Source organism: Cebus imitator, unplaced genomic scaffold (genome assembly GCF_001604975.1).
Source record: "Cebus imitator isolate Cc_AM_T3 unplaced genomic scaffold, Cebus_imitator-1.0 Scaffold11, whole genome shotgun sequence".
In the NCBI taxonomy this organism is placed as follows: Eukaryota; Metazoa; Chordata; class Mammalia; order Primates; family Cebidae; genus Cebus; species Cebus imitator.
Genome location: NW_016107326.1, coordinates 8541950 through 8566358, shown reverse-complemented (window position 1 = coordinate 8566358; position 24409 = coordinate 8541950). Strand labels below are relative to the sequence as shown.

At 49.8% G+C, this 24409-nt stretch overlaps 1 protein-coding gene across 5 annotated transcripts in view; it reads left to right on the top strand.

The window, feature by feature from the left end:
• The window catches only part of DLG5 (discs large MAGUK scaffold protein 5), a 137411-nt gene that overhangs the window by 80991 nt on the left and 32011 nt on the right, over positions 1-24409 (top strand). For all 5 annotated transcript variants that reach the window (XM_017496730.2, XM_017496740.2, XM_017496756.2 and 2 more), the window contains exons 6-14: positions 2976-3235; positions 4494-4806; positions 11176-11360; positions 13053-13178; positions 16338-16470; positions 16881-17008; positions 17688-17863; positions 18244-18347; positions 22581-22673. In XM_017496730.2, the coding sequence (XP_017352219.1) occupies positions 2976-3235; positions 4494-4806; positions 11176-11360; positions 13053-13178; positions 16338-16470; positions 16881-17008; positions 17688-17863; positions 18244-18347; positions 22581-22673 (1518 nt within the window). The remainder of the gene's footprint in view (positions 1-2975; positions 3236-4493; positions 4807-11175; positions 11361-13052; positions 13179-16337; positions 16471-16880; positions 17009-17687; positions 17864-18243; positions 18348-22580; positions 22674-24409) is intronic.

Here is a 24409-nt window from a genome sequence, read left to right as displayed (position 1 = left end):
GGGGACTGTTCCCCAATGAATCCACACGGCCCTGAGTCGTCCCTCAAGGCTAGGCGTTCAGGGGACTGTTTCCCAGTGAAGAAAGGCCCAACCATGGTATAGACCCCTGATTCTATCGTGCACTGGTAGAAGTGGGTGCTGCTGGGCTACCGCCCAGAACCCGGCTTTGTGTCATTTCAAAGCTGCCTTTAGAGTGAGTTTGTTTCTGGGCTGGGAAGGCGGGAAGCCGCTGCGGGAGAGCATTGGCTCGTCTACCTGTGGCTGCCACCTTGTGGGGAACTCAGGCAATGGCAACCGCCTTTGTTCCCCAGCAAACCAGACTCATTTGGAGCCAATGGGGTTCTCATTTGGCTTAGGGGATGCGTAGAGAGTAAAACATTTGAAGTAATTTTTAATTGGCATTTTTGAGGTATGGCTTACCAATCAGGGCAATCCAGTCTAGATGCTGGACCTTTCAGACATGGGTAGAAGGTGTTGATTGACCAGATATCAGGACTGCCCTTCATTGACCGGTGTGGTCATGGCTGAGTCCATTCTTCTTCTTCTTCTTTTTTTTTTTTTTTTGTGAGACAGAGTCTCACGCTTGTCACCCAGGCTGGAGTGCTATGGCGTGATCTTGGCTCACGGCAACTTCTACCCTCTTGGGTTGAAGCAATTCTCCTGCCTCAGCCTCCCAAGTAGCTGGGATTACAGGCGCTCACCAGCACGGCCGGCTAATTTTTGTATGTTTAGTAGAGATGAGGCTGGTCTCAAACTCCTGACCTTGGCCTCCCCTTCTGCTTGCCTTGGCCTCCCACAGTGCTGGAATTAAAAGCGTGAGCCACTGTGCCTCGCCAGGCCTTTTTTTTTTTTTTTTTTAAAGAAAGATTTTAGATGTCAGTGAGGTTCTGTTTCTCTGCATTCATTCCTGTTTTGCAGCAGTGATGCCGTTTTACAAAACAGTGAAGATTTTGACTGCTTGAGACACCTGTGTACTGCTTTTTAAAATAAGTTCTATATTTTGATGTCCTAGTAAGAGCTCCCTTGAAAGGAAATGTTCTGCTTTAAAAATAAATAAAGGGAAAAGAATGAGCCTGAAATGAACCAATTTTCCTTTTCTCCCTCCCTCTCTCCCTCCCTCCATTTCTCCCTCTTCCTTGACTTCCTCTTTAAGAGTCAACAGTCCTAGGATCTAATGCTCAGGTCTTAGAGGAGGGAGCTTACTTTCTTGTTGCTATGATTCTGACTTAAATTAAGCCCTCTTTTCCTTTTTGTGTTTTTCATGTTTGTTGAGGGCTGACCTTAACTCCAAAGGGAATATTCCATCATCCCAGCTTCTGGTTCTCTGGGCTGCAAACACCTGATAACTCAGGCCCCTACTGAATGAGCCAGGGGGTTCCTGGACTGGGGCTGGAAGGGCCAGGCAAGCTTTCTTGGTTCAGTCCTGGCATTTGAGGAATCCAGAAGCTGAAACCCAGAGATATGGAGTGACTCAGCCCAGGGCTCAGATCCCATGAGGTGATAGCCGAAGCCAGCAGCAGCCCCCCTGGCAACCTCTTAACTCATCATCTTGGTTTGTTTGTTTCTCTATAACAGCACCCCAAATGAACTTTAGTGCCTGTCATTCAGAGTAGACTGCTGTCTAGCTTAAAACCCTCCACAGCGTCCTGTCTCACTGGGGAGCAGTCTTCACTGTGAGCCCCGAGGCTGTGCCCGCGCCTACTTCTCCAGGCCGCCTTTGAACCCACCTCCTCCTGTGCCGTGGGCTCCAGCCACTTCACCCTGCCCTTCTCTTTGTTCCTAGAACAGCCTTCGTGCCTTGCCTCCGGGCCTTTGCAGTTGCCCTGCCCTCTGCCCGCTGTGCTCTCACTGCTCTTCTTCACGTGCCTCCGAACTCTGCAGTCACCTTCTTCTAGAAGCCTCCTCGGCCTTAGCCTCCCTCACAGCCCTCCATTCTGCTGCTCAGATGGCTCTCTCCAGCTCATGATTCTATTTTATTTTTTATTTTCTCGTTCTTACCTTGCTCTGAAGTTACTGTATTTGGCCTGTGTGTCCACATCCTCCCAGTTAGGAGAAAAGGCCCATAGGGCACAGGCTCTTGGTGTCACCTGCACCTAGAACAGTGTTAGACCTATTAGATGCTTGCATGGGATGCGGGGGGACCCTACACCGTGGCGGGGCAGGGGTGGTCACCCTAGGGCTTTTGAGAGTCTTGAGGTCCAATTTACATAACCTGATTCTGGGCTAAGTGACTTTCTGGGAGGACTCACAAGATTTGGAATGTAATTATGCTGAGTGACTGACATTTATTACAACAAAAGTACACAGAGCAAAGTCGGCAAAGGGGGAAAGGCGCGTGAAGCAAAGTCCAGAGGAAACTGGGCCTGAGTTTCCAAGAGTCCTCTCCTGATGGAGTTCTGTGGGATGCACGTAATTCCCCCGGCATGGAATCACAACACAAGTGAAGTGCTGGCATCCACGGAAGCCCATTAGAGACTCAGTACCCAAGTGTCCTCCTGGGGCTGGTCATGTGGGTCCTGCTGCCTAGCATGTACCCAGATCTGGACTCCCAGAAGAAAGCAGGTGTTCAGCAGAAGACACTGTGTTCAGGTCCAGTACCGGGGCTGCTCATATCACCAGAAGAAAGTTTTACATCAGCCTACAGGCCTGTTTACAGTTTGGGCTTCTAGGCACCACTTACTGGGGTCAGCCTTGCAAGCCGGCCTTTCTAAGGATATAGGAATCTCAGGCCTGCTGTGTTAACTGCTCGGCACAATACCTCATATTTAATATTTGTGATTGAGTGAATCTAAATGAATCAGCCCAGCGTGACTGCAGGGCTTGGAGAAGTAGACCTCAAGACGCTCAAAAGCCCTAGGGTGATCCCCTCCAACCTTGTCATCCATTCCACCCTCAGACAGATAAAGTGAGAATGGGGAGGTCTCCTCCACCACCTCCCCCCAGACCCTTGGTAAGTAGGACTCTCTGGTCCCCAGGTGCTGAAACACAACGGGTCATCTGAGATCCTTAACAAGCTGTATGACACGGCCATGGACAAGCTGGAGGTGGTCAAGAAGGATTACGATGCCCTGCGGAAGAGGTACAGTGAGAAAGTCGCCATCCACAATGCAGACCTGAGCCGCCTGGAGCAGCTGGGGGAGGAGAACCAGCGGCTGCTGAAGCAGACAGAGATGCTGACCCAGCAGAGGGACACGGCCATCCAGCTGCAGCACCAGTGCGCCCTCTCCCTGAGGAGGTAGTCCTGGGGCCGCGGGGGCGGGGGGGGCTGGGGGCAAATGGGTCCTGCAGGGTTCCCAGCCACCACCGGGGGATGAGAATAGCATAAGTTACTGTGCTTTTCAATCAAAAAATGTTTCTGACCAGGGAACTTTGTTTTGACACCGAATCTCGAATCTGTCTTAGGAATCGTGGTTCCTTCCTCCTATCTGAACATCTCTGTTTACCTGTGAGTTCCCAGACACCATTCAGTGGTCAGCCTTGCAGGCGGCCCTTTCTGAAGATTTGTGCTGTGTTGACTGATCTGCACAACACTTAATAAATACTGGTGCGTTCTGAGCATCATTTGTTTGGTCCCTGCCATATGTCTCTCCCCTCCATGGCAGTCACCCACCTGGCAAATAGGAAAGTCAGTTATCTGGGGCATGTGTCTTCTATCATCTTTAGAGATGTGATGGATGCCCTCAAACAGTGTTTGTAGAGTATGTGCCTGTGAATCACCAGTTCTCCTGAGCATTTATCGGTTTCATATGAAAAGCGCTTGCTGGGGATAAATAGGTTTGAGCATTGCCAGGTTGAACCCAGACACATGTCTCTGCTGCAGGACTTGTCAGAGCCTTCAGTGTGGTGGTGTGCAGTTGATAGACTCTCCAAGAGGGAGCCAAGATGCAGAGTTTCCCAAACATAAGTTATCTGAGAATATACTTGTTTTTTTTTTTTGTAATGGAGCTCTGAGCAGAACCTGTGTCTAAGGAGCACACTGAGAATAGCTGGTCTGAGCCATGGCTCTGATTTGCAGGCTGCCCATGTGGAAGATGCCCCCTGGCCTGGAACAACCAAGCTGTGCTTTTTGAGCGAACTTCATGACCTTGTCACAAGGCTGTACTGTTCGTATCTGTAAAATGAGGCGGTTCAACTAATGATCGTTAAGGCCTCTTATCTCTCATATGCTGTTATCCTGGCATTGTTTTGTTTTCGTTATTTTTAAAAACTAATGCGGCTTGACTGTGGGAGAAATATGCTGTTGTTTCTAGCGGAGCAGAGGGCATGATGTCCTCAGGTCAACTCCTGGCATTTGTAAAAGGCTGAGAAAAATTCCAGGTCTGGGGGCACTGGCACTCCGTGACTTTTCTCTCTTGGGGGTGGAGAGAGTGACCTCACTTGAAACTTCACGCTTGACTGCCCAGCACAGCAGAGCTGGCGGGAGGCAGCAGTGCAGCGGAGCACTGACGGGGCGGGCTGCCGCCCCTCTCACGTCTCGCTGCCTCTCTCCCCAGGTTTGAGGCGATCCACCATGAGCTGAACAAGGCCACGGCACAGAACAAGGACCTGCAGTGGGAGATGGAGCTGCTGCAGTCAGAGCTGACTGAGCTGAGAACCACGCAGGTGAAGACAGCGAAGGAGTCCGAGAAATACAGGGAGGAGCGGGACGCAGTGTATAGCGAGTACAAGCTCATCATGAGTGAGCGTGACCAGGTCATCTCTGAGCTGGACAAGCTGCAGACCGAGGTGGAGCTGGCTGAGTCCAAGCTCAAGAGCAGCACGTCTGAGAAGAAGGCAGCCAGCGAGGAGATGGAGGCACTGCGGCAGGTAGGTGGGCGGGCTGGTGGCTGGCTTTCAGCCTCTCCTGCAGCATCCAGGGAAGAGCAGAGGGGGTGCAGAGTGCACATGTGCAGATTAGAAGCTTCCTTCTGAGTTGGAGTAAAGGCATTCTCATTGAAGGCCTAAGCAAGCTGGGTTATCAGACACCATCCAGGTAACTCCCAAGCTCATGCACAGTGCCCAGCTCTAGTCTGGATTACAGGGGACAAGTGGGGAGGGAGGCCCAGACACCGTCTTGGATACCTGGAGCTTATACAGCAGGAAGAGTCAGATGACACACACCGACACTCTCACACCCAACCCCATTGCTACATAATTGCAGATCAGTCTCATGCTGAAAGTCAGTGATATCTCAAGGACTTGCTTATTAGAAGCAAGATACCAAGGCCAAGCTCCCAAAGCCCATAGATACGTTAGGCCTCTTGCGTCTGGAGGAGCACCCTCAGGGGCTCCTTTTCACCGGCAGTGTGCATCTGATCAAGTCTGTTCTTGAAAGCTTATTTCAGGCTCCTGCTGGGAAGATGTGCTAGTAGGCAGAGCCCAACGTTCTCCTAAAGCCTTGCTCTCTGGGAGCCACGCCTCCAGGGTGGTGGGGCTGGGATGTTCCGTAGCATTGTATTGGGCCACCTAGCTTGACTCCTGCGTGGCCAATGTGGATTCTCTGCCTCATTCCTGTCAGCCTCTGCTCATCGCGCATGCTCCTTGTCCCCCGTCTAGCTGAGCCCTGCTGGGACTTGGATGGGCCTGTGGAGATTCCTATCAGTCTGTGTTGTGTGTGTCTCTGATTAGAGCTTCTAGACTTGATCACAGACTTTTTTCCTATCAGAATAGTTCTCAGACATTCCTGCCACTCTATTCTTCTGCCTTTCTCTGCAGGTCAGTTAGAATGCAGCTTTCATAAGCGGTTTATAAGAAGCAAAAAGCAAGGTGTTGAAGGTCAGGCAGATTGGCAGGGGTGGTGTGCATTGGATCATTACTACTAGGTCCTGCTGTACCAAGTGTGAGGCAGGTGATGCCTCAGGGGTGAGCAGCACGTCTTTCAACTGACATGTGTTCAGGCCCGGCAGTGGCAGGGGATGTGGGTAATGCATGAGACATAGGCCTCTTGCTGGGCCCTCTTCAGTCATGTGATTTCAAACCTCTCTAGGCCAGCCGGCTGCCTGCCTGCCTTCCTTCCTTCCTTCCTTCTTCCTTCCTCCTTCCTTCTTCCTTCCTCCTTCCTTCTTCCTTCTTCCTTCCCTCTCTCCCTCCCTCCCTCCCTTGCTCTGTCACCCAGGCTGGAGTGCAGTGACGCCATCTTGGCTCACTGCAACCTCCACCTCCCAGGTTCAAGCAACTCTCTTGCCTCAGCCTCCCGAGTAGCAGGGATTACAGGCACCCACTACCATGCCTGGCTAATTTTTTGTATTTTTAGTAGAGACGTGGTTTTGCCATGTTGGCCAGTCTAGTCTCGAACTCCTGGACTCAAGCGATCCCTCTGCCTTGGCCTCCCAAAGTACTGGGATTACAAGCGTAATTCACTGCCTGGTGAGCCACTGTGCCTAGCCTCTGGGCCTTAGTTTCATTTTTAATTTTTTTTTTATTTTTTTTATTGAGACAACCTCTCACTCTGTTACCCAGGCTGTAGTGCAGTGGAACAATCATAGCTCACTGTAATCGTGACCTCTTGGGCTCAAGTGATCCTCCCACCTTAGCCTCCTAAGTAGCCGGGGGACTATAGGTGAGCACCACCACACCCAGCTAATTCTTAATTTTTTTGTAGAGATACAGTCTCACTGTGTTGCCCAGGCTGGTCTCAAACTCCTGGGCTCAAGCGTTCCTCCTGCCTCAGCCTCCCAAAGTGCTGGGATTAGAGGTAAGAGCTGCTGCACCCAGCCAGCCTCAGTTTCTTCATCTGCACAATGGAATGGTGGTTGCAATGAACAGATGATTCGATATGGAAAATACCTCATTGTGCCTCCACCAAGCAACAGTTAGTTGAGATGGACATTCATGATTATGCCCATCTGAATCTTACTACTCAGGTGGGATTAGGATTAGCGCAAACCTCAGTAAACTGTTTCTGTGGGTAAAAATGGGCCAACTAAGTAACGGGAATTTCATGTAAGGAACTATCAAGAATTCTCCAGACCCCTGGGACAAAAGCCAGTGTGAAGACGAATACTCACTGCAGTGAAAATGTTTGAAAAGTCTGTTATGAGAATAAATTTCTAATAAGTAAAGATAACGCATTAGAACTTGGTAATCATCCTAGAGAAACCATGAACTCATGTTCACATTCTGGTATCTGAGCACATAACTGTTGGGGGAAAATGTCAAGATCAGATAAGGAAAACGCAATGATGAAGGAGGAAACTTGGAAAATGACCGATTCAGTAACTGCTCTGAAATGCCACAGAATGTCAGACACATGCCTGGGGAACGACAGTGAGCCCGTGTGGATGGAGTTTTGAGACTTTCTTTCTTTTTTTTGAGATGGAGTTTCTCTCTCTTGCCCAGGCTAGAGTGAAGTGGCACGATCTCAGCTCACTGCAACCTCCGCTGCCCGACCCCCATTCCCAGCGATCCTTGTGCCTCAGCCTCCCGAGTAGATGGGATTATAGACACCTGCCACTACACCCAACTAACTTTTGTATTTTTGGTAGAAATGGGGTTTCACCACGTTGGCCAAACTAGTCTTGAACTTCTAACTTCAGATGGTCCTCCCAAAGTACTAGGATTACAGGCCTGAGGCACTGTGCCTGGCCCAGTTTTGAGATCTTTGAAGTTAATCGTGAAGACTTTGTAGAAATGTAGAAAGCACAGGAAAGTACAAAGAGCACCCGAGTTCCCCACGGTGCTGGTGTCCAGCAATGAGACACCCAGGCCTGACTCCCAGCACTCAGGCAAGCCCTGCCCTTCAACCTGGAGCCTGTCTCCAGCCTCTGCAGGGGGTGTTGGCTGGGTGTCAAGTGCACCTGTCAGCTGAGGCAGGGATCTTTTCCAGGCCTCGTTCCAAGTCAGCAGGCTGGAGAGAGCCCCACTGCTGCCCCAGCAGCTCTGAGAGCTGAAATCCTCAGTTCCTTCTCAAGTTGGTCTCGCTTCATGTACAAGAGCACTCTCCACCGGCAAGAGCAGGCCAGGAGGGGTGGGTAGTGAGGCACCCTGGGGATTGGCCCCCCCACCCTGCTGGCTGCTGCCTGTGGGGGGTCAGCTGTGGGGGGCTTTCTGGCAGGTCCAGCTCCCTCACCGCAGAGCTGTCTTCATTCTGTTCATCCCAGGGGCCGGGCTTCAATTTCTGGCATCGTGCTTGCATGCTTCTGTCTTCTATCCGCACCTCTTTCTCCATTTTCCCTTTTTCTTCTCAATGCCTTCTCCCACTTCTGTGTTCTTCTTTGTGGGCTGAGGCAGAGGGAGCAGATGGTAGCACCGGGAGGCCAGGGGCCTGTCAGGCTCTTTGCCAGGTTGGCTGCACCCTTGCCTCCTGCCTCCCAGCTCCCAGAGGGGAGATGTCCTCGGGAGCTCCTCCAAGGCCACCTTCCTGCCTCAGGCTAGGAGCTGACCTTTTCTGGCGAAGGCTTATTGCTCCCAGGAGGAGGGAGGAACCCTGGGGAGTGAAGGTTGCCACCACTGGAAGCAGTGGGCCACAACTGCCTGTCACAGAGATCTCCCAGGTTCCAGCGCACTTTCCCAGATGGGCCCTGCTGACCAAGTCCCATCCGTAGAAGGGCAGCCCTGTCACTGTGGCCAGCCACAGCCACACGCTCCTGCCATCTGCTGCCCTGAATGCAGTTATACATCCAGCTACAGGTCCTGCTTGAGCTGAACTCGGCTGTGGTGGACAGACTGGACAGCTCCAGGGGACAAGGCGAGGCAGCAGTTGCCTTTCCAGAACTTAGAGGCAGAGGGCTGCTGCAGCAGGAGAAGCTACCCAGGAAGCAGAGGCAGGTGCCCTCACCCGAGAGCCATTTGCTCAGGGTCACCGCTGTGCACCGGGGCCCCACCCTCCCCTGGGACCCTGGAGTGGGCTCTGGCCCTCTGGAGCTGAGAGTTAGAGCCCATAGGCCTTTCTCACCGGCCTCATGCCTGGGTCAGGCAAGTATCTTGTGAAGACCAGCCCATCTCTTCCCACACCTGTGCTCATTCAGTGGAGGTAGAAAGAGACCGCAGGTGGTGCTTTAGAGCAGACTCAGACTGATACCTGATGCTGAGGCAGCCTGGGATAGAGGAGCCGGTACTGGATCATGAGTCAGCTCTGCAGGATGGGGAGCCCTGGCAAGTCACTTCTAGATCCTGCAGTTCCTCACCAGTGTAGTCAGAATCAATCAGTGGGTCACTTGGGTCCTCTGGGCTTCCAGATTTTACCATTTCTTTTAAGGTACCTCATTCCCCTCTTCCCTCTCCCCTCTCACTAAAACTAGCTCTAGTATGTCTTGTGTTCCTTATAAGGAAGCAGTATTTTGGGGATGAATTCATGTTGGAGACCAGCAATGGCGCTGGGGCCAGGGGGCAGAAGGGAGCCGTTGGCTGGGGGAGCCACCTACCTCCGGTGCTGCCTCTCATCCTATCTGCACCTGGGGCCTCCCTCCTAGAGGTTCATCCGCAGCACCATGTAGAAACCTTTCAGGGAAGCTACGTGGTAACATGTGTCAGCTCTGAAACTATCCATAAATGTATTGTAAAACAGCGAGAATAATGTAAATTTTAAAAAGTGATTGTGTCATAAATTCTTTTTTTTTTTTTTGAGACAGAGTCTTGCTCTGTCGCCCAGGCTGGAGTGCAATGGGTCGATCTCGGCTCACTGCAACCTCCACCTCTCAGGCTCAAGCCATTCTCTTGCCTCAGCCTCCCTAGTAGCTGGGTTTGCGGCTGCCGCCACCACACCCAGCTAATTTTTGTATTTTTTACTTGAGACGGGGTTTCACCATGCTGGCCAGACTGGTCTTGAACCCGCAACCTCAAGCGATCTGCCCACCTCAGCCTCCCAAAGTGCTGGGATTACAGGCGTGAGCCACTGTGCCCAGCCAAATACGTTCTTGACTAAATTAATACAAATAATTCTTTTCTTTTTTTTTTGAGATCGAGTCTCCCTCTATTGCCCAGGTTGGAGTGCAGTGGCACGATCTGGTGTTGCTGTAATCTCTGTCTCCCAAGTTCAAGTGATTCTCATGCCTCAGCCTCCCATGTAGCTGGGACCACAGGCACACGCCACCACACCTGGCTAATTTTTATGTTTTTGGTAGAGACAAGGGTCCACCCTGTTGGCCAGGCTGGTCTTGAACTCCTGATCTCACGTGATCCGCCCGCCTTGGCCTCCCAAAGTGCTGGGATTACAGGTGTGAGCCACTGTACCCAGTCCCCAAATAATTCTTTTTAAAATTAAAGTTTCAGAAGTATTTTTATTTTTAAATAGCTAACTAAACAAATACCGTGTGTACCTTGTAAAGCTGAAAAAAAATAAAAAATGATTTGAATGACTCCCGGGAACCATGAGGTCTGAGCAAAGCCTGCCACTGCACTGTCACTCTGGAGTTTTGACGGTCCTTTTTGTGCAAATTGTTTTTCAGCTCCTCTGCCTCTGTTTTGAGAGATGAGGGGAATTATCAACTGACTCCAGGTGTTTTCTTGTCAACGTCATTCTCTTCCCTTGTTTTCTACGCTTGCGATCTTTCTAAACATGCTTTTGCAGAGGCTGCCGTTTCCTGCTCTCTGGAGAATGCTCTGTAGAGGGAACGGAAGCTTTCTTCCTGTGCGTGTGTGCCTTCCTGTGTCCTAGCACTTGGGGGTGGAGAATCCCAGGGTGAGGACACCAGTGTCATCAGCATCTCTGCTGTCATGCTTCTGTTTTGCGTGTTTGGAAAGCCTTCGAGCCGGAGGAGGAGTTATTCTTGCAGTAAATACTCGATTTATCGTCTGTCATTTCCCCATGTTTTCTAAGGATTATAGAGATGTGGAGGGGGCTTTCCATATGAGTGCTTCTAAGAGTTTGACTTGAAATTTTAGTGGAGCATATAACTCTCTAGGGACGTGTCAAGATGCAAATGCTAAAGATTTCAGCTTTTTAAATGAACTGAGGTATACAACACTTCACCAGCAGGAATACTGGTGTGTATTTTGTTTTTAAAAATAGCTCAATATGCCAGATTATAAACCAGGATCGCAGGCATGGTGGGGACTGGGAGCTAGTTAATAGGACCATGGCTGTGGGGTGTGTAGTCACTGGGGGTATGGGTGCAGAGAGGGTGTGCTGCCATAGGCTGCATGTTTCCCTTCATCCCGCTCCCTAGAGCCTCAGCCCTACCTCTGCGCTGGTGGGAGGCGCTCCTGGTCCGTGAGGCTCAGCAATCTCCCCATCTCCCTGCCCCTCCCTCCAACCAGATCAAAGATACAGTGACAATGGACGCTGGGAGAGCCAACAAGGAGGTGGAAATCCTTCGAAAGCAGTGCAAGGCTCTGTGCCAGGAGCTGAAGGAAGCCCTCCAGGAGGCGGATGTGGCCAAGTGCCGGCGGGACTGGGCCTTCCAGGAGCGAGACAAGATCGTGGCAGAGCGTGATAGCATCCGGTATGGGGTGCCCTCGAGCTGGTGTGGGCTCGTGTCTCCCCGGGATCGGGGATGCACTAGGGCCTGTTGGGAGGGTGAGAATCATTTGCTGTGTGTCCAGGTAAGGTGGGAGGAACCTGGGCTCTCCCTTTCTCACCTCTAGATGATTCCCCAGCCTTGCCTCTTAGTTTTAGAATTTTCCATTATGTTTCTCCCTCCCATCTCACTTAGCCCTAGATGTCCCAAGTGTGCGCTGTGTTCACATGAGACCCCTGTGAAGGGGCACGAGGCTGGCCTCTTTTATTTGAGGGCTTCTGATGAGAAGAACACATCCAAAATGCATCATTTCAGCAGTATTCACCAGGCACCTCCTATGTACCAGGGTCTTAGATCCCTGGAACAAGGAGACCTTAGGAGAGGCTTGGTCCGGCAGGGCAGTGAGGGAGGAAGATGCGTGACTGTGAGCTCCAGGGCTGTGGGGGGCATGCAGGGCTCCCTGGGGTATGGGAGGTCTCCCCAGAGAGCATGGCATTTGAGCTAGAACTGAAAGCATGAGTGGGGTTTTTCTAGGTGGAAAAGGGGGAAGCACATTGTAGATGGAGGTGACCTGTGGAGTGTGCTCAGGGCAGGGGCAAATCATGGGAAGGGCAGGTTGGCGAAATCCCCAAGGGCAGATGTAGAGGCCTCGAAAGGTAAGCCAAGCAGTGTGGACTTGATCCTTGGCTGGGAAGGAACAAGGAGAGGCTGTGGTGGTGATGGTGGTGTTTGGGGTGGGGAGAGATAGTGACTTGGTATTTGGGAGGTTTCCCAAAGATTCCTTGTGGTTGGTCAGGGGAGAGACCAATGTCTCTGGGGGCTGGTCAGGAGATGAGGATGGCCAGATGTGGGTGGTGAGGCCCTGCCAGTGGAGAGCACAGCTAGGTGCCAGTGTAAGGGAAGGGAGGCCCAGGGGCTGCTCCCTGTCTGCTTCTGATCATACCCCTTCCACGGTGGTCTCCAGGGGGCAGTCCTCAGCCAGGCTCTGAGTAAGGTTGGGGGAGATTTGGGGTTGTGGAGAGGTGGGAACTAGCCCTCTGGGTATATCCTTTTCTGGAGGAAAAGGATAGAGCCTTTTCAGAGCCCAGGCACCTTCACAGCTAGGTCATCTGTCCCTACTTTCTTGGGGCCCTCTTTCATAGAGTCTCGCCAAGCTTGTACTTTGCACCTGCACAGAGCTCAGAGACAGAGATGCATGAGGACTGGCTGCTCTCCAAAGGGGCTCCCGTTGTAGTTGCTCTAGAAAGCCCTGCCTGTGGGTAGATGAGACATGTGATGGTGCTGGAGCACAGGCCTGCAGGCAGGCAGGGGGAGCTTCATGCAGAGGACAGTCACCCCCCGACCCCCAAAGTGGCATTAGAACAGTAAGAGTGTGCAGAGAGTAGTCCTTAACTCCAGGCACGTTGAGGGTGAAACGGGGCATTGGGAGCCTGACACTTGTTGCCAAGTGACTGTGGGGGTGTCTCTTCCCTGCCCAGGTCCTCCACATTCCCTCTGTCATGCACTGGGGCTGGCCTCGTTGGTCTTACCCCAGACTCCCAAGTGGTCCTGTGCATCTGGGGTTGGGGCCGGTGCTGGCAGGTGTTTGGAGTGGGACAGCCAAGCCATCCGCTGCAGACCAGGAGCCCCCTTCCCCCTGCCCCTTGAGGTGACCTTGTTCTCTGGTTCTTCCACCAGGACGCTGTGTGACAACCTGAGGCGGGAGCGGGACCGTGCAGTGAGTGAGCTGGCCGAGGCCCTGCGCAACCTGGATGACACCCGCAAGCAGAAGAATGATGTCAGCCGCGAGCTGAAGGAACTCAAGTAGGCTCGGGCGGGCACCTGCTGGAGCCGGCATGCATCTGGGAGCCCGGGGCCCCTCTCCCTTCAGGGCAAGGCAATGCTGAGTGCATTGACCGGGGCCTCCTCATTGTGTCGAGCTGGCTGTCTGCCCCTTTACTTCACTCTGCCTTACTCTGTCAGTCTGTAGAATGGGTTTGAATGTCATTTCCATGTTGAATTAATTAGAAATTCTTAGACATAGGGCACTAGGAAGGGAGGGCCCTGTTCCCAGGCAGTCCATTTGGGGCAGGCATGTGTGTGTTTTCTATTAATTCATTCCCCTACTCATGCACTCGCTCGCTCACTCAGTGAGATTTTTCAAGTACCTGCTCTGTGTGGGCCAACCTCCATTAGAGGCGTTGGAGAAATGGCACTGACAAGCATACCAAGTCCCTCTCCTCGTGGGCTCACAGTGCACAGGAAAAGACAGACCAAGGTCAGGTCGATCTAAGACAAGTATGTAAATGAGTAAAATGGCAACAGATTGTGATTTAGAGTTTTAAAGGCAGTTGCAACCCCTATCCAGCAGTCTGTTTTTCCTGTGTTATTTGGATGCCCATTTAGAAGACTGGGGTGTGAGACATCTTCCCCTCGGTTACAGCAGCTTCCCAGGGTGTCATTTAAATACTCAGCAGCCTGTAGTAGTGCATTGAAATACGAAGATCAGGGTTTAAGCAACGAAATTGGCAGAGCCCAGCAGGCCATGGTCTAGAACCCAGATCTAGGTGGAAAGCAGTGTCTCTCTGTCCATTGTGTGATATTTCCCTCGCTGTTAGTGTGGTGAGGGGGCAGTGAGGAACTTGTGTGTGAGTGCAAGTGTGCAAGCCTTACACACTCAAGCCATGCCTTTCAGAAGGGAGTGACAGCTTCTCTTCTTTTCCATTCAGTAAAACTCCTAATAAGATAAAGACCTCCATTTATTCTATAAAAACCCAGACTCTCTGGAGCTTGGGTGCTCTCAGGAATATTTTCAGGGTTAAGAGGCAAGGCAAGACTCTTCACAGGGACCATCTTGTGTCTAGCAATGTGATAGAATCAAGGAGTTCTCTTTGAAGGAAAAGTCTAGAACCTCTGGGTCGTAAACATGGGACATTTTGCCTCTTGATTGGGCCACAGTTGCCTGAAGTTTGTGCGTTCAGCTTGTGTGTTCATTTAGCATGTTTGCGTTTGTGCCTCCTGTTTGCTAAGTTCTCTAACTGGCAGGATGCTGGTGAGGGAGTCTGTGTTGCTGCCCAGGAAGCTTCAGGCACTCTCTGGTGATGCCAGATGAGACGGGTGCGGGGAGCATCGAAGGCTGAGCTTGGGTTGCACTGGCTTGGGGAGGGGCTGGGGCAGCGTTGGAAGACATTAGAGCTAGCTCTGCCCTGGAGGCTGAGTGATGCTCTAGAGCTGGCCGGTGAGAGCACAGCCTAGGCAAAGGTGTGGCTCTGGAGCCTGTCTGCTGGAGCAGGAAACACAAGTAGGTCAGGAGCCCGGTAGGCAGCGTTCATGAGCTGGCAAGGCAGCCTGGGCCCAGATTTCAGGATGGGTGTCACAGGCAATTCACCTGAGGATGTAGCAAGGCTTCTGAGTCTCTCTTTTACATCCTCTTTACTGGGTTTTTCTCAGAGCTAACATTTTTAATTTCGATGAAGTCAAATCTATCTTTTTTTTTTTTTTTTAAAGACACAGTTTCACTCTGTTGCCCAAGCTGGAGTGCAGTGGTATGGTCTTGGCTCACTGTAACCTCTGCCTCCCGGTTCAAGTGATTCTTGTGCCTCAGCCTCCTGAGTAGCTGGGATTACAGGGGTCTGCCACCACACCCAGCTAATTTTTGTATTTTTAGTAGATAGGGATTTTGCCATGTTTGCCAGGCTGGTCTCGAACTCCTGGTCTCAAGTGATCTGCCCACCTTAGCCTCCCAAAGTGCTGGGATTACAGGCATGAGCCATCGTGTCCAGTCATCAGTGAACATTTTTAAAAAATTGTAACAATGGCACTAAAGGAAATGTTAAGAACTACATCTTCATCCTAATATAACTATTTAAATGGTATTTCTGTTGCTTTTTCTGTCAGTTTGCATTTCAATTTGTGATATAGTTGGCGTTAACTTTTATCCGAGGTTAAGGGGTTTGGATTGAGATTCATCTTTTTGGCCATGGATGTGCAGTCACTCCAGCATCATTAGTTGGAGGCTGTCCTTCCTCTGTTGACTTCTGTACCTTTGGTAACCTGGGCATTCATAGGTTCCTTGTTCTGTTCTACAGACCTATGCATCTGTCTCCCTGACAGCAGCACACAGTCTTGATTGCTGTAGCTGTATACTAAGTCTTAAGTTGGGTAGAGAATTTCCTCCTACTTCAGTCATTTTCAAAATGGCTTTAGTGATTCAGATGCCTTTTTGTATACATTTTAGAATAGCCTTCTCTATCTACAAAAAATCTTGTTGGCATTTTGATTTTTTTATTTTATTTTATTTTATTTTTTTGAGATAGAGGTCTTGTGGTGTGACCTCCTCTCACTGCAGCCTCCACTTCCTGGGTTCAAGTAATTCTCCTGCCTCAGCCTCCCAAATAGTTGGGGTTACAGGCACACACCACCATGCCTAACTGGCATTTTGATTTTAATTGTGTTAAACTTCTTAATAAATTTGGGGATAATTTGTCTTTTTTAAAAAATTGCGGGCCGGGCGCGGTGGCTCAAGCCTGTAATCCCAGCACTTTGGGAGGCCGAGGCGGGCGGATCACGAGGTCAAGAGATCGAGACCATCCTGGCCAACATGGTAAAACCCCGTCTCTACTAAAAATACAAAAATTAGCTGGGTGTGGTGGTATGTGCCTGTAGTCCCAGCTACTTGGGAGGCCGAGGCAGGAGAATTGCTTGAACCCAGGAGGCGGAGGTTGCAGTGAGCCGAGATTGTGCCACTGCACTCCAGCCTGGCGCCTGGCGATAGAGTGAGACTCTGTCTCAAAAAAAAAAAAATTGCTATGAAAACTCACAGATATCCCAGAAGCATTGACCTGACTCTCTGGATTATTGGGAAACAAGGGGGAAGGGAGCCTGTTTTAGCTCGCACGAATGGCCTGCCTCAGATCAGAGCTGTTAGGCTGTGGGAGGTTTCACCTCCCAAGGGGCTGTCACCATAGCTCTCTCTGTTCACAGAGAGCAGATGGAATCCCAGTTGGAAAAGGAGGCCCGGTTCCGGCAGCTGATGGCCCACAGCTCCCACGACTCGGCCATTGACACGGATTCCATGGAGTGGGAAACGGAAGTTGTAGAGTTCGAGAGGGAGACGGTAAGCCGCCTCTGATGGTTCTTCTCCCGCTCTTCTTGACGTGAAAACCTTGGATGAGGGAGGAGATGATGGCTCTCTTGTAGTATCCCCCAGTTTCACTGCTTCAAGTTTGGAGGTTCTCCTTTTCCCCCCAGGAGTGCGAAGGCATCCTTTCCTAGCAGCTGTTCAGGCCGGGTTGCAGCCGGGGAAGGGCATGGTGCTGGGGGGAAGCTGACAGGGGTGTCTGTCTGTAGTGGCCAGAAATGGCAAGTTGCAGGTACTCATAGGTTTCCATCCTGAGGATGGAGTGTCTCATCAGATGAGGTGAAGGCATGGTCCCCCACATTTGAGTGCACAGCTTGGGGGCTGAAGAGCCAACGGTCTCTGTCACTGCTTTGTGAAGTACGCTGCTACTGCTGCTGTTTTTACAGGAGGATATTGACTTGAAGGCACTGGGGTTTGATATGGCAGAAGGTGTGAATGAGCCTTGTTTCCCGGGGGACTGCGGCATATTTGTCACTAAAGTGGACAAAGGAAGCATTGCTGATGGCCGTTTAAGGTAGGAGTTGAGGCGCAGGCTCTGGAGGCAAGGTGGGGCTCTTCTCCCCAGTGCAGAGGACCCGAAGAGAGCCAGGTAGCACTTAGGTGAACGTTTCCAGCCTCAGACGCACAGGCCTGCAGTCTCACCAGCTAATACTGATCCATAAAGAAACTGCTTCTCAGTTGCCTCTGAATCTGATTTTTCTCCAGTTACCAGGTGCTGTCATTTGCTCCTTTGGATGGGAAGGTGCTCAGGGGATATATGTGAGAGCATGGATGGCATGCTCATTCAGTGAAATAGTCATGATGATAAAATAGCTAACACTTATACAGCAAATAACACTTATACAGTGCTATTTGCTGAGTGCTGGTTTAAGCACTTTATATAAATTGATTGATTAATCTTTACAACCCTACAAGATTGGTGTGATTATTTCCCCCATTTTACATTTGAGGACACTGAAGCCTGGAGGGGCTAGTTCATGCAGCTAATAAGTGGTAGAGCCAGGCTTTGAACCCAAGCTGTCTAACCTCAGCATCTGCAGATTTTACCACTCTGCACTCCTGGAAGAGGAGATTTTCTGAGCGTGTATGTAGGGCACTCACTTTTTGGCAGTCAGCCCTCTGAATGGGAGCAGTGGGTGGCTAACTGCTAGTCCCCAGACTGTGGGTACTGACCTGGCTGTGTCCCTTCTCAGGGTCAATGACTGGCTGCTGCGAATCAACGATGTGGACCTCATCAACAAGGACAAGAAGCAGGCCATCAAAGCGCTCCTCAATGGGGAGGGGGCCATCAACATGGTTGTGCGGCGGAGGAAGTCCCTGGGTGGGAAGGTGGTCACGCCACTGCACATCAACCTCAGTGGACAGAAAGGTAGCAGGCCTGTGGACATGGCAGAGTTCCTCACGCGGCAGGGGCCCTTTTTTGTGCACAGGGGCTGGAGTTGTCCCTTACAGCATCTCATTCACAGGGATGAGGGGCCAATGCCATTTAAATGTAGCCCATGTGCTTTCCTGGCAGGAGGTTGTCTGGACCCTGAGCCTTGCTTTCTGAGTGTTTGATTCATTAGGGCAGATGTGACTAAGCTCCCCTCCCCCACCCCGATTGATGGGACCAGGGCAGGGTGTGGGGATAGACAGGGCACAGCCTGCTGACATCCTCTTTTATAAGAAGATGGTAACAAAGATGAGGGAGGGCAACCCGGGCTGGGTAGCGAGGCCAGGGGCTACCCAGTGACCTCCTGTGGCTTGCAGACAGCGGCATCAGTCTGGAGAATGGCGTGTATGCTGCTGCCGTGCTGCCCGGAAGCCCTGCCGCCAAAGAAGGGTCCCTTGCTGTGGGAGACAGGATTGTCGCGGTAAGTCTCAAGGTGGGAGCCATGGTCATCTGCTGTGTATAGACAGTTTACATTTGTGAGGTTTGAGCAAGAAGTAATGAGCAAAGTTTTTATGTTCTCCTTGTTCTGGGCATTGTACCATGTGAACATTTAAAAATAGGTTTCGTGATGGTATGTTTCTATTTACTGTAGAAAATTAGGAAATAAAGAAAAGGTCTAGGAGGGAAATAAGAATCACTTGCAGTGCTACCACCTGTAAATAACCTGTCTCCATCTTACCTTATTGCCCAGGTTGGAGTGCAGTGACGCAATCCCGGTTACTGCAACCTCCAAAGGTTTAAGAGGGAAATAAGAATCACTTGCAAAGGTTATCTACCAATTGTAGATAACCTTTATTAACTTTTTTTTTTTTTGAGACACATTCTTGCTCTGTCACCCGGGTTAGAGTGCAGTGGCACAATCCTGGCTCACTGCAACCTCTGCCTCCTGTGTTCAAGCAATTCTCCTGCCTCAGTCTCCTGAGCAGCTGGAATTACAGGCAGTGAGCTACCACACCTGGCTAACTTTGTACTTTTAGTAGAGACGGGGTTTCACCTTGTTGGCCAGGCTGGCCTCGAACTCCCAACCTCAGGTGATTTGCCTGCCTTGGCCTCCCAAAGCGCTAGGATTACAGGCGCGAGCCACCTCGACCAGCTTTATTAACATTTTAAATGTAGTTAGTTCTCTTACATTTAACGTTCTCATGAATGTTTATTAAGGACAATTTAGAAAATAGAAATCATTGTGTTGTGACTTTTAAACCCCCACCTTTTTTTTTTTTTAAACTAACTGTAATACCTATTTTTAATTTTGTTTGTTACCAAAGTAAGTCCTGTTTGTTGTAAAATATCCAAGCAATACAAAATATGTAAAGTGAAAAGTGGCCGTCCCTTTCTTCCCTCTTCAATTCTGCTCCTGGAGATTGGCACTGCCCCCATTTGGAAGATAAGCACCCAGCCCAAACCATAAATGCCCCTAGAAATCTATGTATAGTTTTGCTATTTATGCACAATTATGAGATCTGCAATTTGCATCATATTGTGTTGACATCTTTCTAAGTCCAGCCTGGCTAATGTTACCCACCTCATGGTATTCTGTTGTTTGATTATGTATAGTTTAAATTATCCCCCTATTGATGGACATGGAAGTTGTTTTCAGGGTCGGCAGTTGCAAATAGTCCTGCCGTGAGCTTTACTTGTGTGCACAGCCACTCTGGAGACACCTAATGGTATCTCTGGGGCTAAGCTACAAATGCTGCGAGACTAGTGAATCATAGGACATGCAAATTTAATACTTTTAACTAACCATTTAAAATAAAAAAGCAGGGCGCGGTGGCCCACGCCTGTAATCCCAGCACCTTGGGAGGCCAAGGCAGGTGGATCACCTGTGGTCAGGAGTTCGAGACCAGCCTGGCCAACATGGCGATACCCTGTCTCTACTAAAAATACAAAAATTAGCTGGGCATGGTGGTAGGCACCTGTAATCCCAGCTTCTTAGGTGGATGAGACAGGAGAATCACTTGAACCTAGGAGGCGGAGGTTGCAGTGAGTCGAGATCACACCACTGCATTCCAGCCTGGGCCACAGAGCAAGACTCCTGTCTCAAAATACATAAATAAAAAATAAAATACATAATCAAAATAATACATAATACATAAATAAAAAATAAAACTGAAAATGCCACTTTTTCATGGCATATATACAAAATTCCAATAATACAAAAGGCAAATAGTGACAATAACTCTTCCTGTGGCCAGACCCCTCGTCTGCTACTTCCCACCCTGATGGCAATCACTGTTGACAGTTTATTATGTCCTAGAAACCTTCAAAACATGGACATCTCACACGTTTTTGGGGGGTTGGGGTAACCTGGATGGGATTATAATATACTCAATTGTTCATCTTGCTTTTTGTTTTTATTTTCCTTGTTATTTTTTAAGACAGAGTATCACTGTGCCACTCAGGCTGGGGTGCAATGGTGTGATCTTGGCTCACTACAGCTTCTGTTTCCCAGGTTCAAGCCATTCTCCTCCTTCAGCCTCCCAAATAGCTGGGATTATAGGCATTCGCCAGCACACCCAGCTGATTTTTGTAATTTTAGTAGAGATGGGGTTTCACCATGTTGGCCAGGCTGGTTTCAAACTCCTGACTGCAGGTGATCACCTGCCTTGGCCTTTCAAAGTGCTGGGATTACTGGCGTGAGCCACCACGCCCAGATTTTAGCAGCATGTCCTGCAGGTCCTTCCATATTCATATCTTTTTATTTTTGTTTGAGATAGAGTCTCACTCTGTTGCCCAGGCTGGAATGCAGTGGCACGATCTCGGCTCACTGCAACCCCTGCCTCCCAGGTCTGAGCAATTCTCCTGCCTCAGCCTCCTGAGCAGCTGGGATTACAGATGTGTGCCAGCATGCCATGCTAATTTTTTTGTATTTTTAGTAGAGACAAGGTTTCACCATATTGCCGAGGCTGGTCTCGTACTCCTGACCTCAGACGATCTGCCCTCAGCCTCCCAAAGTGTTGGGATTACAGGCGTGAGCCACCGTGCCCTGCCTTTATTCACATCTTTAGATCTGCCTGGGTCATTTCCATAACTGCATGTCATTCCTTAGTGGCAGCAGCCCAAGCTGTTCACCAGTCCCTCCCAAGGGATAGTCTGGGCATCTCTGCCTTTACTTACATCTGTGTCATGCTGCATGGCCACTGGCATGCCACCTCATAGAGACCCAGGAGTGTGCCCTGGGGTACATTCCTGGGGTTGGGGTTTGCTGGGTCAGAGGGCATGAATGTTTTACATCCAATGAGATCTTCCCCCTGTGCTCCAAAAAGATCATGGCCTTTTCAGTCCTCCCTGCAGCGTGTGTGGAGGGGGAACTCATTGCCTCACATCTTTGCCAGTGTTTTTCAGACGGCTCTGCTCTCATGGTCAGGACTGTGGGCGAAGCACCGGCTCCACGTAGCCATACTACACCCTGGGGTCATGGGATCCTTGAGAACAGGGTGGGGATTTACAGAGAGCATTGGGGGCAGAGTGGAAAAGCAATATGGCCACTATGAAAATTTTTAAAATGGGGATATAAGGAAGAAAACACAAATTAATGTACTACTTGAAGATAATCACTCTGCAGATATTTTAAAAAGAAAACTTGACTTTAAAATGATTATAGATTATAGGAAGCTGCAGAGATACTAAAGCGGGGTCCTATGTACTCTTCTCCCCACTTCGCCTCATGGTTGCACGTTGCATAAGTGTAATATCCAAGCCAGCATATTGATATTGGCACTGTGTGTGTGTGTGTGTGTGTGTGTGTGTGTGTGTGTGTATGGTTGTGTGTGGTTTAACACATATTGTTCTATGTAACCGCCACCACAGTGAAGATACATAGCTATTCCATCAGCACTGAGGCCTCTGTCCCACTCCCCCTTTGTAGTCACACCCCCTGCTCCCTTCCATCCCTGCCGCCTGGCAGCTGATTAGTTCTCCCTCTCTGTGATGATGTCATTTTGAGAATGTCACCGACATAGAATCATATAGTATGTGACCTCGGGAGCTTGGCTGTTTTCACTCCACACCATGCCTGCGAGATCCACCCAAGAGGCTGCGTGTGCTGGCCGCTTGTTCCTTTTTGTTGCTGAGCAGTGTTCTGTGGTGTGGGTATATTACAGTTTAGACATTCACCTGTTGCACATAGACTTCTTAAGAAGGTCTGCACATAGCTGTGAGGGATGTAGGCAGAGATTCCGGGAGCAGGGTTGAGAGGTTCTTTGTGAACAGTCGCAGGACTCCACTTCATGGGGTGCTTTCTCTACAAGGCCTTTTCTACCCATGGTCTTGTTTTTAGTCCCCTGCTCTCCCAAGGTGTATGCATGCGTTTATCTTCCATTTCTTGTGGAGACAAGGAGCTGGCAAGTCCTGTACCACGTGTCAGGGCACAGCAGGGCCAAGATGTTCCCCCAGGTCCTCAGTGTTCTGGTCCCAGAAGGACATGCTCCTCCCCTAGCCTGCTGTGAAGTCTTTTGTAGTCCTCTTCCTTAGAAGCCCCTTACCCAGATTCCTTGGGCCTCACTAGGAGGACCTCTAACCTTTGCCAACTCCTGACTTTGGCACCTGCATTTGGTGACTGTCTAGCACAGGAGGGCAGGTGGGCAGAGGCCCCAACCTGGTAGGCCTGAGGCTGCTCTGCTGGTGGCCTGACATGCTCTCTGTCCTGCCCTAGATCAATGGCATTGCACTGGACAACAAGTCTCTGAATGAATGTGAATCTCTGCTGCGGAGCTGCCAGGACTCCCTGACCCTGTCCCTCCTGAAGGTAAGGGCTGCATGTGCCTCCACTCTGATGGTCGGGAGTGTTGGCAAAGCCCCGACTCCGCATAGTCAGCGCTACTCCACAGGGTCATGGGATCCTTGAGAACAGGGCGGGGATTCACAGAGTGTAGGGGGGACAGGAACCCTGACTAGATGCTAGTCTGTAATTTAAAAAACAGCAATCAAGGCCATGTTGGGCACAGTTGTGTACATTTGAATCTGGACCGGATACTTAGATGATCTTAGGGAATTGTTGCCAATTTTCCTAGGTGTCATGATGGCACTGGGGTTGTTACACAGGAGAATGGCCTTATATGGGGAGGGACAAGCGAAAGTTGTTAGAAGTGATGTGTTGTGGCTGGGCGTGGTGGCTCATGCCTGTAATCCCAACACTTTGGGAGGCCAAGGCAGTCGGATCACTTGAGTCCAGCAACACAGCGAGACCCCGCCTCTGCAGAAAATACAAAAAGCCCGGGAAGTTGAGGTGGCAGTGACCTGTGATCGTGCCACTGCACTCCAGCCTGGGTGACAGAGTGAGACCTTGTCTCAAAAATGAAAGGAAGGGGCCAGGCACTGTGGCTCATGCCTATAATACCAGCACTTTGGGTGGCTGAGGCAGGCGGATCACCTGAGGTCAGGAGTTCAAGACTAGCCTGACCAACATGGAGAGAAACCCCGTCTCTACTAAAAATACAAAAATAGAAAAATAGGTGTGATGGCGCACACCCGCAATCCCAGCTACTCAGGAGGCTGAGGTAGGAGAATCAACTTGAACCTGGGAGGCAGAGGTTGTGGTGACATGAGATCACGCCACTGCACTGCAGCCTGGGCAACAAGAGTAAAACTCCGTCTCAAAAAAAAAAAAAAAGAAAAAAAAGAAAAAAGGGAGGGAGGGAGGAAAAGGAAGGGGAGTGACATGTTATGATATTTGTAACTTGCTTTCCAGTGTTCTACAATCCAATGTATTGTTATGGATATAGACAGTAAAAACAATTTAGTAAAATACTATTGAATCTAGGTGGTACATTTATGGACATTTATTGTACTTTTCTACATATATGAAAAGATTAATCATAGGAAGTTAGAAAAATAGACCCAATTTATAAAGCATCTCTTAATGAAAATGGGCTGGGCCTATTTTTTCTTTCTATTAAGAGATGTTTTCTAAGTTAGCTATTTTTAAATTAATTGACTTTTATGGAAGCAGTTTTATGTTGACCCAAAAGTTGGGCTGATACAGAGTTCTTAGTACCCTCTCAGCCATCCCACCACCACCATTCCCACTCCTGGCTCCAAGTTCCCCTAGTTTTGACATCTTGCATTAGTGTAGTTAGTACATGCATTACAATTAGTGAGCCAATATGATGCATTAGTATTAACTATAATGCATGGTTTACATTGAGGTTCAGTCTTGGTGGCGTATTTTCTGTGAGTTTTGATGCATGTGTGATGACATGTACCACCATTATAGTATCATACATAGTAGTTTCGCTGCCCTAAAAATTCCGCATGCTCCCCATATTTGTCCAAGCCGCTGTCAACAACTGATCCTCTTACTATCTCCAAGCTTTTGTGTTTTCCAGAATGCCATAGAGTTGGAATCACAGGGTGTATAGAATGGCTTCTTCACTTGCTAATATACACTTAAGATTCCTTCACATCCTCTTAGTTCTTTTCAGTGCTAATTCATATTCCATTGTCTGAGTGTACCACAAGAGATATATTTTTAACAATGAATTT